Genomic DNA, 13,589 nt, shown 5'->3' on the forward strand with positions numbered 1-13,589 from the left:
TTGATTGAGGAGATTTGTAGGGAGAGGGGCGCGCGGGCGGTGTGTGAGGTAGATACATGGCGTATGCCGTGTAGGAACCTCGAGTGAGACTTTGTGAAAGTAAAGTTCAATACAAAATTGTATCGCTGTGCTGTTGTCTGTCGTGTAGTTGTCGAGTGGACCGAGTGATAATTAGAGATGCGGTGCATGTGCAGTATCTCCCATATAAAAGTGATTTAAAAACCAAGCTGGATATTTTCTTTTTATATATAAAAATACAATTAGTAGCATGCCTTAGCAGCTTTCCGTAATAAGCACCTTTTCCCGCTATGTCAAACCCCACGTACACTTGAAATATTTGTTTTGGCCCGCCTTGGAATGGCTGGCTACATGTAGTTTGGCAATGTTTTGCGGAGCGCCTACTCCATAAATCCCTTGCTGCCTAGATCTTAGTTTTAAGACATCAGCCACCCATACCACCGCCAGTCTCGTGTCCAATCCAAAATTAAAACCCAAAGCTTAGAATTAAGGTTTTCTCTAACATAGGTTAGTTACGTACATGTAGTTGAGTCATGATCATGAGGGGTGATTCATACCCCATCTCTTTTTGGTTTAAGCCGTCATGAGATCTTCACTCGTATTCGTGGGGCTGCGGTACTATCACTCGTATTCGTGGGGCTGCGGTACTATCACTCCTGAAAGCACCGTGCACCGGATCGGATTTGGGGTTATGTTGTCTGGCGCGTACATGGTTGATGTGCCAAGACTGGACCCGTCGCTGAGTAACCGAGTGATAGCCCATGTCGCGAATATCCGACTACATGCTGTACTGACGTGGCCTGGGATATTGTGTATAACCTGCTGTGTCTTACTTTTGGTTATAAGTCCTATCGTTGTTAAAAGTACGAATATCCGAATTTATGGTGGGTTAGCTGGTATGAGAGATGCACTCGACAATATTACCAGCTGTTGTGGCGTGTACATATTTGTGGACATGCACCTACGGATCCTGGGGCCTATGACCACGTCTTGAGAAATTATGAATGCTCAAGAAGGACTGATAAAATGTCATTGGCTTTGAAGTCAATCAATCTTAGATACTATGAGAGGTCTTTTTTTGTTACCCAAAATTATGCGGTTATTCGAGTTTGTTCACACATATGTTCATATCTCAATATTTACAGGTAACACATCACAGTCATGACCACATTGTTTCATCAAATGTAGCCATCATGGCCAAACAAGTTGAAATTCACGTATATGTATCCGTTAACACAACCCTCGCCTTTGAACAGAGATCTGGATATCCTCAAAATTGATGCAGATAAAAAGAACGAACACGAACAGCAGTTATACACAAAAACAGAAATAAAAAAAGGCCCTAGGAACAGGTATATGTAACTACGTATACATGTATCTCTCCTGGGATGACACTTTATTACGTTTATCTCTATAACCTTCCTGTACGATAAGAGGCAAGGAAACCTTTCGATAGTTAATAGATAAACAGAAATCTCGTTACTTCCAGCAAATAACAGTGAAAACAAAAAAAGAGGGAAGGACGGAAAGCTAACCCTCACCCTTAAAAGGTTCAATGGTGGCATCCCCCCATTAAAAAAGCACTGCTTGTGTCAACCGCCGCCTTCAGCTGCATCATCATCTTCATCATCAGCTACGTCATAAGGTAAATCTGCTGCAGTTATGACCGGTGCTATAAGACTAGGTCAGTAGATGATACATGATAATAGAATACGTGGAATTTTATCGCTAGCTTACCCAAAACAACTGATGCGGGGCAGAGGGTTGTCCATCCTCTGATGTCGAACTGCGCACCATCCGTCTGAATCCCTTTCTTCGACAAAGTCGGGCGAATAACCACATCGACCTTATTTGTTGTCTCCATCCTGGGAAACCCTCTAGAAACGGCCTCGATGGCAGTATGGTGCGCATGTAATTGCTCAGGTGTTAGACCGTCTACCGCGTCGTTGTCTTCCATGATCGTTGCATTGAAATACATCATTGATAATAGCTCATCGTTATGTGCAAATATTACGGTTGGCTGAAAAGATATATTCAAGGCAAGTAAGTATGATCTTTTGATAATGTTCCAAATTGCAAACTTGAGTCCACCATTTGAGAGGGGGTTTGCTAATCCGTCAGCTGCTAATCCACCAGCTGGGACCGGCACAGGCGGGAGGCGGAATGGACGAAGCGTATCTCGAATGAGTGCCGAGACGCAATCACGCAACTCTTTACTCTTGTCACCGAGACTGTCTTCGCTGGCAGAGAAGATAGCGTGCATTAATTTCGCCCTCAGCACAAGCACAGATCGGATATCTAATATCGATCAGCAAAAGATTAAGCGTAATAAGATGGGCGAAATGTAAGGAGTGAGCAGAGGAATCGACTCGTTTGCTTACCGCCATTGTCCGCGAGGTTAGTATTTTCAATTTTTCTAAAATAGTTGAAATTTGGGCGAATCCTTTTACGGAAACCCGATGGCTCCGTCTGTTCCATTCTTTCCGCTAAAGCCTCTTCTTTTCGTAGGGACCAAGACGACCTCTCTTGAAACCAACCCTGTGTTTGATTTCTGAAAAAGTCGTTCGCTTCATATGCAAATTTCAATTGCTTCTTGTGCTTCCACCGCTGTGACGGATCCTGGAAACGCAGTGTCAACATGTAGTGTATCGGGTTGAATATTTCATCAATAAGTATCCTGTAGAAAATTGCGGCCGACACTTGTGTCCTATAATCATATAAACCGGCCTTTGCGGCTCTATTAATTCTCCGAGTGCAAGTGTTCTGGCGGAGAGTAACATCCCGCAGATATATTGAAGTGAGCTCGCCGGCAGCATCACTAGCATCATAGTCGAAATTCACAAAACCAGGACGTGCAGAGTAGTTGATTGAGCAAACAGTCATGATGTTTGCATAAATCTCATTCCATTCTGTAACGATGGCTGCATCTGTAATCTGAGCAATATTTAGACTTATGTCCTCAGGGAACTGTTTGAATCCGTCGAGTTGCCTTTGTGCCTCCCTGAGTCTGAGTCTGAGATTTGCGCTATCTGGACCATCCCCCCCCCTTCCTCCTCCTCCTCCCGCTGCGACTAACGCAGTCAGCCTCGCTATTTCTGCGTCCCGGTCTGTTATATCCTGCGGATTAGCTGCCTTGGCTGCAACTTCTGCTTGGCTCAGACGTAATGCCTCCCGTGCCTGTAATAATGCAATCTGATGGGCGATCGATTCGGCCCTTTGATCTGTAAATTCACCCCCGGGATCTAAAGCCGCCAATGCTCCCCTTAAGGCGGCAATGGCTCCAAGAGCATCTAATGCAGCAGTGTCGGCTCCTCCAGAATGCCTATTGCCTCTTCTCCTCCTCTGGTGAGGGGATACAGAAGATGGGATTCTTTCAAGTTGAGGAGACGCAGCAGATGCAGTCCGGGGCTTGGTCGTGCTCTTAGTGACACTAGCATTCCTGGTATCCGATTGTATATTAGGATCTTTGGAGCCACTGTGTTTGCGTAACTCCACGACCTTCTCCTTCAAGGAATCGTTTTCATCTCTCAGCTCCTGCGCCTGAGTCCAACTTTTCCCCTCACTTTCTCTTGCCTCAGAGAGCTCTGTACGCTTAACCAAAAGCTCTTCAATAAGATAATCAATCACCTCTGCTGCAGGATGATCAATTTGAGCCAGACTCAATCTCACCTCTTCAATTTCTTTTATTGGTTGATCTGCGCTCGTAAATGCGATCTCACCAAGGATCTCAGCGAGGCCAACGAATTTCTCATTTTCACTTTCCAACTGTGTTAGTTGAGCATTGATTCGAGCATTTTCATCGATAAGGCTTTTGAATGAAGCATTGGACAGCGGCTCTGGTGAAGACGGTTGCCTCCTAAGGCTACTTGAGCGGTGGATATCAGGATTTTCCAAAAATGGAGAACTCGATACATCCCATTCTTTGGGATGGGTTCTTACAGGCTTATCTGTCGCAGGTAGTGGTGACCTCGCGGCCTTGCGGGGTGTTGTTGGTTTATCCTTTGCTTCGGGGAGTGCTCCTGGTAAGCTTTGTGGCCCATCCTGCGGTAGCGCTGCCGGCAGCGAGACAGTAGTTCTCTTGTTACCTCGCTCCCTGCGGGTAGGCAGTTTGGTATCTATCCTAGCTGTGGAAGATTGTCCTTTGACTGGTGTTCTCCTCTTCCTTGGAGACGGTGTATGAGGAATGGCCGGTATATCAATATTCATCGATTCTGGCAGTTCAGGAACAGTTTCTAGCCCGAATATGGGGGTCGCAGATCTCCCCCTTCTCGGCTTAATCTCTGCAGAAATTCGAGGTGGTGGCTTTTGAGGACTCTTTCCCGTACGTTTAGGTTTCCGAATGCTGTCTTCATAATCACTACCCTTCTCGCTGGATGATGGTACTATCATTGATCCGTCCGAGTCGTACACGGGATCTGGAAGATCTTCTAACTGGTATGGCCCGTCATATTCCGGTTGCATGACTACCGAGGAATCATCTTGATGGACGATAGGGCTGACAATAGGGCTAATAATTTTTCTCCTTTTGGGTTTCAGTGCAGACCTGAAAGTGGTTCCCATAGTTGAGCTTCCTCTTTTAAGTCTCTCCTGCACAGCGGCAGGTACCACTGGCTCATCGATATCTGAAGGCTCGGGAGGAGGAGCAATAAAAACCTTCTCGAACGGTTTCTTCGCCGGGGGCTCCTGCTCAAAGAAAATTGGGGCTGCTGTTTCAACTTCTTTCTCAAACCACCTCCGGGGAGGAATAGCATCTTCTACGTCATCAGAATCATCATCAGAATCATCGTCATCATCATCCTCATTCGTATCCTCCTCCTCTTCATCGTCTTCGTCTTCCGAGTTTTGGTCTTCTGAGCCTTGGTCTCCCGAGTCTTCGTCTTCTGAGCCTGAACTTGACTCTTCTTCGTCTTCTGTTTCTTCTTCGACATCCGAATCAGACTTCACGGGATATCTTACAGGAGAAGGGATACCCGTGGATCTCCTGCGAAGTGAACTTCTTATCTCAATACTACCTGGAGTGGCCTGGGCACGTCTGTTAGAGGCTCTCACACCAGCGCTGTAAGCAGGCGATGAAAAGATATTTGGGTCCATGAATTCGCCTCCTTGTGCATCAGACATTTCGTCGCCAGACGCAGGAGTTTTTCCACCGAGAGCAAAGGTTACTCCACGCCTTGCCTCGGACATGATTAGACTCGCAGTGTTTCGATGGGCCAAAGGTTTAGCAAACAGGGGGAAGAGGATTTGTTTGATAGGAAGTTGGAGGTATGGAGGTAGATATTGTTTCTTGGACACTTTCCCCATCTGAATAGCCTTTGTTTTAGAGAACAAAGTGGGATTCGAGAACAAGGCGATAGTGAACAAAGACTGCACATCTTTCACGGTTCGATGCTGCTCTTGGGGTTCCGAGAACAGGACCTAACCCAAAGACTCCCAGTTGATGATCCATCGCTCTGCTGAGTGATTTTGAGCTCTGCGGTGGACTTTCATGGAACATGGTACTAATGATCGTCAGCATTTGGCTCTAATCAGTGGATTTATACCAGCCCCCGGTGGAAACTATCGAATCGCACAATGTTTGAAGATTAAGACGAAGCCGATATTATAGCTGATACCAATTTAAAGAACAAAGAAATCAACGTTGTTACCCTCCGGATCCCCCATGAGCGTAGGCTCCCTACGAGGTTGCCACATGTCACATGTGCACATACATGTATAAGTAAAATCATTGTTTATCACGTTAGAACAAAAGAAGTTCAAAGAAGGCAAGATTGATGAGAAAGTCTAAGGGTAGTGAAGTTGCGATAGCCCTAGCCCTAGCTTGACGTTTTTAATTTGCAATTGTAGGATATCCAAAGAATTATAGCTCTTGCGATCAGCCGCGGTATACTAACGTGAACTTAGGCATCTTTTTTCTCTCTGAAAAATGCTCTAGATCTAGCTGATACAGCTTGTGATATGGCTTTGGATAGAGGCCAGGTACTACATGCAATCTAAAAGTGTACCTACATGTCGACTATTAGGTATTTGGCTTCAATATTAATTGGCCACGACGGCTGCCATTACATTATATTAATCGGAAGATGCCAGAACGACACTGACGTGCAGGGAATTAAGCTTTTGATATGAGGTAAATCAGGTTTTGCCCCTGTGGGGAAATATCCAGATCTACTGGAGCTGTTCCATATTCGTTAAGAAAAGGAATAAGGGATTAAAATATACTCTACACGATGAGTACATGCATATAGGTATACAACAAATAAATCCTAGAGGTGCATGTAGAAACGTCCTGCAAAATCCCATACCTAAGCAAATTTTCGATACTGAGGCCTACATAGTACTTCCATTACACAATAACACACGTTCCCCTCCGACACCTCGAGCCCAGCTTGGGCGCATCCAAAGAGATCTTCGTCGCTTCTTCAAACACGGTCTTAACCCCCTCACCCGTCTTCGCCGAACACTCCCAATACCCTTTCATGCCCAACTCCCTTGCCGCCCTTTGACCATCCTCAACCCCCAGCAGATCCCTCCCCGTCTTTTCTCTTATATCCTTCTTTGCAATCTCATCTTGCCTCAGGTCCTTCTTGCACCCCACCAACAAGAACGGCAATCCTTGACAAAAATGCGTTACCTCCTGGATCCACTTGTCGTAAACATTCTGCAGCGAGTCTGGCGAATCAATCGAGATTGCAATCAATATCACGTGAGAATCGGGATATGAAAGTGGCCGCAGCCGGTCATAGTCTTCCTGGCCGGCGGTATCCCAGAGCGCGAGCTCGATTTCGGTCCCATCGGGAAGGGTCACGTCTGCGACGTAGTTATCGAAGACGGTGGGGATGTATCCGTTAGGGTCGAAATCGTCCTTGGTGAAGCGCATAAGAAGGCAGGTTTTACCGCAGGCCCCGTCACCAACTATCACTAGTTTACGCGGGCTAGGGCGACCGGATGGCACCTTGGCCATGATGGATTTCCTATGATGACTCTGTGGAAGTATCAGCTTTCATTGCAGAGATCAGACGCGATTAGGATGCGGTTGTCGCACGGCACATACCTTCCCCATACTTAATTGCGTCTATAATATAATGCTATCGGGATTATTTTATTATTGTTTTCAAAGGTTGTGGTGAGATAATAATGTTAAGTTTATAAGAACGAAGAGAAGAGAAGAGGAAAGAGACAACACATCTTCATCAGCACGGCGCATTCATATACAGCAACCAATCCAACCCACCGTCCGAGGTTGGCACCGGTGAGGTGATGTTGTTACATGAAGAGAGCCTATCAATCCAACACTGCCTCCAAGGCTGAAAACTTTGACATCAATCAACCCTGCATAAAGTACCAAACGTAGTTAAATACACGTTTACTTTATTCAATGAGTCAGGTTCCGGTCGAAGCCCGACCGAATCATCAGTTGCATGAGGCAGCGCAGTCTATGGAATGGGCATCTTTGCCCATTGTAGCCCGAAATAATAACGCTTCTTTACCTACCTATATTATAGTATTGCTGGTCTATGGTATAAAGCTGGCTATGCAAATAGCCGTTATGCGAATAGCCGTCATTCCTTTGTCTGCTACAATTAAAATTCAGCCTTGCGAATATATAGGTGGTGAACCGTTCCGGTTAACTATACAAACTCGAACTCCAGGAATTGGCTTGCGATTCCACGTCTCGAGTTGCACAAAAACACCTACGTAGGCAATTGCCCCAGCGAATGAATAATGGCTCTTCATACCATCATACAACAAGTCTGGACCAGGGTGAATTGGCTGCACTCGAAAACCCAAACACATTCACCGTTTGCGCATGGTTTTCAGGTAGTCGCCTGGAAAGTCTACATGAAATTCATTACGTGCAATTTTTCATTCCGGCTCAATTAAGAAGTTCTAAGCGCCACCCGAAGCAATAATTGAACACGAGGGATCACTCGTTCTTCGATTGCGGCCCTCGGAAACTACCATCACAAGGGGTGTCAGGAGATACGGATAAGTGCATACGCCGTATATTATAGAGTTTGACAGGTATGTATATACATATAAATATATATATGATCCCCACGGACATACCCACCGGGCCTTGGTGGCTACACCAGCAACTTCATCTCATTCTCGGCGATATAGCAATGCATCTAGCTCACTACTCAGCTCCTCACTATTTACATTGATGGTGATTTGACACGATAATCTCGGTATATATACTCCGGGTGACCACCAACCCCAAACAACATCTGATGTAAAGGAGAGGATTCTTACGGTCTGATCCGCTCCCTAGCTTAGATCAAGTGTCTCGAGTTCAACTGGCAAGCCAAAGATCAGCTCTTTTTAACGCAGACCATTATCATCAAATTACATAGTAATGAGATATCTCAACAATACAACTCTGCAGGGAAAAGTAATATCTTCTATTGGTTCATTTGGTGAGTTGTAATTACCTACGTGTTGCTATCCTTCTCTAAACGAGGTTCATTTCATGGTTACTGTTCTTGTTGAAATATAGTGGGTGAAGAACGGTTTTACGGATGAAATAGAACATCCCCATTGAGCGCTCGGCCAACGACAACTTACAAGGAAAGAACTATAGTCTAGATGGTCACTTCCAAGTCGCGTCATAATCCCTAGGCCATTCTCATTCGATCCTAAAAGCTTTGGAACCGCCTCTTGAGCCGCCTAACCAGATGCTTATAGCTCTAGGGAATAAAAATTCAAAGGCCTAGCGCATCGCAAGCCAACCATTGTTCGATGGATAGCATCACCTTCTTAAAAGATTTTATTTATACTGCCCTCGAAAATACTCGGAGTCAACGCAATATATCTGGTGGCTCGAAGCACCCTACGCCTGTGCAATGCAAACCATTGGCTCTTAGTACTGGCCTCGATCTGGTGGCCTGTAAGCAAACTTACAAAACTTCTAGGCCTTGCACACCGCACGGATGAAGATTATTAGAGACCGGACGAAGGAAGGAAACTTTAGCATAAGTTTTCAGCAGGACTATAGATGGCCATGTGCTTCAATAGCAGCGGGGTGACGAGGATCCATGGGAGACTGGAAATAGAGACCGGGAGATGATGCTGCGATACGCACAGAAATATCCCTGCTTTCTCGGGCTGTTGTAGCTAATACAACTGGATGAGATAACCGCATATTTACTTGTCGATATGACTCTAATGCGGTGGAAATGATTTGAACTCAAGCTCACGAACGAACTACCACTTTCTGTTGTACTTGAAGAGTTGGTTAATGCCGTTGTGGATCCTAGCCACGGTGATCCTTCCTCGCGCTCACATGCGTGAAACATAAGGCCCTACGGAGCACACTTGTTCCGCAAATATCGGCAATGAATGAGCTAATCCGAGTAATTGATGCAGCGCCAAGAAACCGGCAGTCCGAGTGATATCGTGTGATTAAGATCGTTGGGCAATGGTTCTTTAATACCCTATAATCAAGATTTTGATTGTACTGTGCAAAGATCATATAAATATACAGGTTAGTCTCACGACTTTCAATACCCCAAAACAACACGATTACCACACGTCTTGTGGGGATTTCTTACTAAGTAGATGCCCAGTAGTTAAATGGGGACAACTCAAGTACAGTGGAGTCCCGATAGTAGCATTCTCGATAATAGCATATCCTCGATTGTAGCATATAGTTGGGCAATCCCAAACGAGTCGGTACGGGCAAATTTGTTCTCGATACAAGCATATCTCGATAGTAGCACACGAAAATCCGTTCCCGACCATATGCTACTATCGAGACTCCACTGTAGCATGGGTGGTGCTTGCTGTTCTTCTTAATTAATTAGTTGTACTTGTTGGTTGTTTAACTGGCTCTTCTTTCTCAATCCCATTGCTAGCTGCTATTTGTGCACGTCCATTTACGTGCATCAATGGTATTGACGTGGTTAGGCCAAAAATGCATATACTAGCTAGACTCATGAAATATCACTCAACTTGTCCATTTGAAATTGCGCGTTATAAGGATGTCGGTCCACGATGTTTGTCATATTATATATACCCTTATAACAAGCTTCGATTATATTCGAAGACCTTCAAGCAATGCCAAGAATTATCAGTTTAGTTAGGCAAGTTGGTGCATTCTGTTGGCCGTGACTAGAGTATTGAAACTGCTACTAAACCCACCAAAGTGGTTAGTGCGTATTACTACATGATGTACATGTAGTTTGGCAGGCCAATAGAAAAGAAATGCCACTAAACGTTCTTACACATGTACCCCCTGAGAAGCCACCCCTCCACATACATTTAGTTGATTATAATAAAATAATATCTATTTTGGTGCAGCTAATAACATACAGTACCAAAAAAGCGGGTGGATCCAGTACCATATCTGGCAAAGTACGGTATTGCTACGGTATAATAATTGGGATTCCGATTTAATCCGGAAGTTTTGTATAATCCCGTATTGGTACAGTACCTATTACATCCCCTTTTTACGTACTGTAGATATCCCCTTCATCGAATATGACTATATATTTGACTAGACCTTATAAATACCAAACTGACAAAACTCAAACTACCAAGACATGGAACACTTTCTCTGGAAAATCAACTGAAAAGCCGGTTAAAGGCTCCAGCTCTTAAATTTTATTTCTCTAGCCCCTAGCGTCACTACAAGTTTAGCGTAATTAGAACACCGTTACACGATGCCAAAGACTGTCTAGTTAAAATGGATCCTCGGTGTCCAGTCCGTTTTCTATCGACACCTTGTTCTTATCGCTACAAAGCACAATCGATATAAGATCATCGCTAAAACTCCTCAATTGACTGATCCAAGGCTTGTCCTTACTTCGAAAGCCTTCAGACCACAAGGCGATATCACGGCCTAATTAGTCGTTCTGCAGTGAGCCTTGGTCACTCTACTCCTCTTTCTCCGCGGATGTGATATACCTTACACCTTATACCCAAGATCACTCGCCCCATCAACTACGAGCTTAAGATCACATTTCCGGCTGCTGTGTTACCTTTGTTCCGTGGTCTGGGGTAGATATGGGTTGGGGAGCGCGGGAGACTTACATGAGGCGTAGGAGAGAGGCGTAGGAGGATCGTCAACATCATATCATCATATCAAAAGAATCGCTACAAACGCCTTCCACATCGCCATAATTGTCGATCTTCAGACGAGGCTGTCGTCTCTGCCGCGCTGCCGTTCCCCCCTTTTGAAGATGTTGGTACACTTCCAGAAGAAGGTATATACGCCGTGTTTTATGCTACATAACTCAAAAAAGCTTTGACATGGAATCCACGTGGTAGACGTTTTATCCTCGAGACTCGGGAGATAGTTTCATTGCATACCTTAGAGCACGGCCGTGATTTATTTATCCCAACTCCCGAGGATTATATAGTAAGACACTGTTTCGTTGGTTCACGAGAGACAGTCTAGATAAGATTGCGAACAGCCCCCCTGAAGGATTTCAATAACAACGATATTCAAACCATGTCGTTCTGATTGGTAGAGTAGTTATGTATCCAGTACAACACGAAAGAAGACCAACTCTTAGCGTTTCTGTCAACATATCTGAAGCTCGCTATTCATCCATTCACTAATTATCACTCGCAAGGCGAACCAGAAACCCATAACCATGGAAACCCTCCGCTATCACAATATCAAAAGCGGAAAATGATACCACAATGTCCCTCGCTTCCTCTCCATGCACAAATGACCCCACGATCTCCCTCCCCCCCCTCCCGCCGGTGAAAATCAGGATCGATAGCCCCATATTCCGACCTCCGATCCACACGGCTTAAGCGCGCCACCGCGTGATTCGCGTTTACTCACACACGCGTGCACAGACCTCCGGAAGGACGTATTGGGAAATCCCGCTGCTGACTGTGCTTTGCTGTGTCCAAAGCGTTCTATTTAGGGTTTAAACCGGAGGAAGCGAAGAAGGGGGACAGGGCGGTGGGCTCGAGATAAGGCAAGCGACATCTCATTTGCGGTGTGCATACAGCCCTGGGGAAAGAAAGAAAAAACAGGTTATCTCCGCATAAAAGTCGTGAGACAGGTTTATGAGCCTCACTTATTATATGTAATCCATAAGCTTGCACGCCCTCTTGGGAGTGATATTCACGCCACGGCGTCATCCAGAGGGAAAAGTAAGGCTGATGCTAGTGAGAAGTTAGCGGGGCCGGCCTACTATTTTTCCGACTTCAACTGACTACTGTTTTACTTATATTCACAGCTTGGCATGAAACAACCTCCTCTACTACCTAGCTAATAACCTAATAACCCTTTCCCCCAGGGTAAACGTTTACACGACTCCCTCTCATCAACCCCAAACCCCAAACCGTACCCAACAGAAAGATAAGCCTTCAAATCCGTACCAGTTACAGCAGGGGGGGTTGAAAAGAAAGGGGTTCGAAGGGGATAAGGAGGTTTGAATTTACCCGGAAACACACACGTGCAAACCGTTTTAGAGAAGGAAAAACGTATACCATTACCTACTCTCCATGTAAAAGGGGGGGGGATTAAATCTCTCACTCATCATTCCTCCTACAGCTTGCTCCTACTTGCTCCGCCCAATACCTGGTCGAGTTTGTTGGCGTGCCGGGTGATTTCGAATATCATATCTATCTGGTACCTATGCTATGTGCCTAGCTGTCATAGAGATACGATAGTATGGCTATTGTACCCTATCTCTATCTGCTAGATGATGGCAATGAAAGCGATAAGCTAGGGGGTAGTACCTAGTAGGAGGAGGACTACTCTACCTAACCCTGGGTAGACAGGTACCTATGCTGTCGGGGGCATGGCATGGCATGCATAGAGTGGTAGCTAGGGGGGTATAGATAGCTAGATATCTCTAGTCTGCTCACTCTGCTCTAAACAAAATACCCTACCAGAAACGATATGCACGATGAACACCACGCAGCATAAGTACGATAGACAGACGTATGTACATGTACCTACATGTACGATACGATATCCCGGGGGCCCGGCTCAAATCAAATGCACTCCACTCCGTCCATACAGGCTTCTTGTCGTTGGTGGGTGTGGGTGACGTGGGTTATTCCGGGGCTTACTGGACTGGGCGGAGGGTGCGGTGCGGAAGATGCAGCCGGTCGGTCAATTAGCGAATATTCATAGAGCAAGTGCCTATAGCTACTCTACGTAGCTATGAGAAGAGGGGGGAGGTAGTGCAATGTAGTGCAATGTAAGGTAGGTATTGTTTGCATATGTGCAGAAGTTTACAAACAGGCCTACAGAAGCGGGATTCATATCAAAGCCGGCCAGAAATAAGAATCACAATCACAGCCAACAGCAACGACAGTCAATATATATTGCAATATCAAGAGAATTAAAACACCCATTTCTTGTTTCTTTCTTCGAATCTATTCTCATTCTCGGACTCCCCCGCAAACTAAATCTAAAGCTATCCTAACTAGAGTTACTAACACTAACTAGACTACCTATATTCCTATTCCTACTCTATGCATACATATAGACATACATGTACATACACCCCGCCCTCCCCGTCAAGTAAAGAAAAGAAGAAAAATGACTATGTACCAGCCCAAAAGTAAGAACAGAAGATAGAGAGAGGAAGGCGCGGAAA

General features: G+C 45.3%; 2 protein-coding genes across 2 annotated transcripts; both read right to left on the reverse strand.

The window, feature by feature from the left end:
* Nucleotides 1-1,610: 1,610 nt before the first annotated feature.
* On the reverse strand, nucleotides 1,611-5,202 carry H6S33_009400 (uncharacterized protein; the record flags this gene model as incomplete). The annotated part of the gene is made up of 3 exons (XM_044840791.1): nucleotides 1,611-1,690; nucleotides 1,756-2,316; nucleotides 2,400-5,202. 3 exons carry the CDS (start codon nucleotides 5,200-5,202, stop codon nucleotides 1,611-1,613), a joined length of 3,444 nt encoding a protein of 1,147 aa, XP_044698215.1.
* Nucleotides 5,203-6,361: 1,159 nt separating this feature from the next.
* H6S33_009401 (uncharacterized protein) lies at nucleotides 6,362-6,979 on the reverse strand (the record flags this gene model as incomplete). Its single annotated transcript, XM_044840792.1, has 1 exon — nucleotides 6,362-6,979. The coding sequence occupies one exon, from the start codon at nucleotides 6,977-6,979 to the stop codon at nucleotides 6,362-6,364; it is 618 nt and encodes a 205-aa protein (XP_044698216.1).
* Between the last annotated feature and the right edge of the window lie 6,610 nt (nucleotides 6,980-13,589).

The sequence above is a fragment of the Morchella sextelata genome, assembly GCF_020137385.1.
Source record: "Morchella sextelata strain SCLS chromosome Unknown scls_3, whole genome shotgun sequence".
In the NCBI taxonomy this organism is placed as follows: domain Eukaryota; kingdom Fungi; phylum Ascomycota; class Pezizomycetes; order Pezizales; family Morchellaceae; genus Morchella; species Morchella sextelata.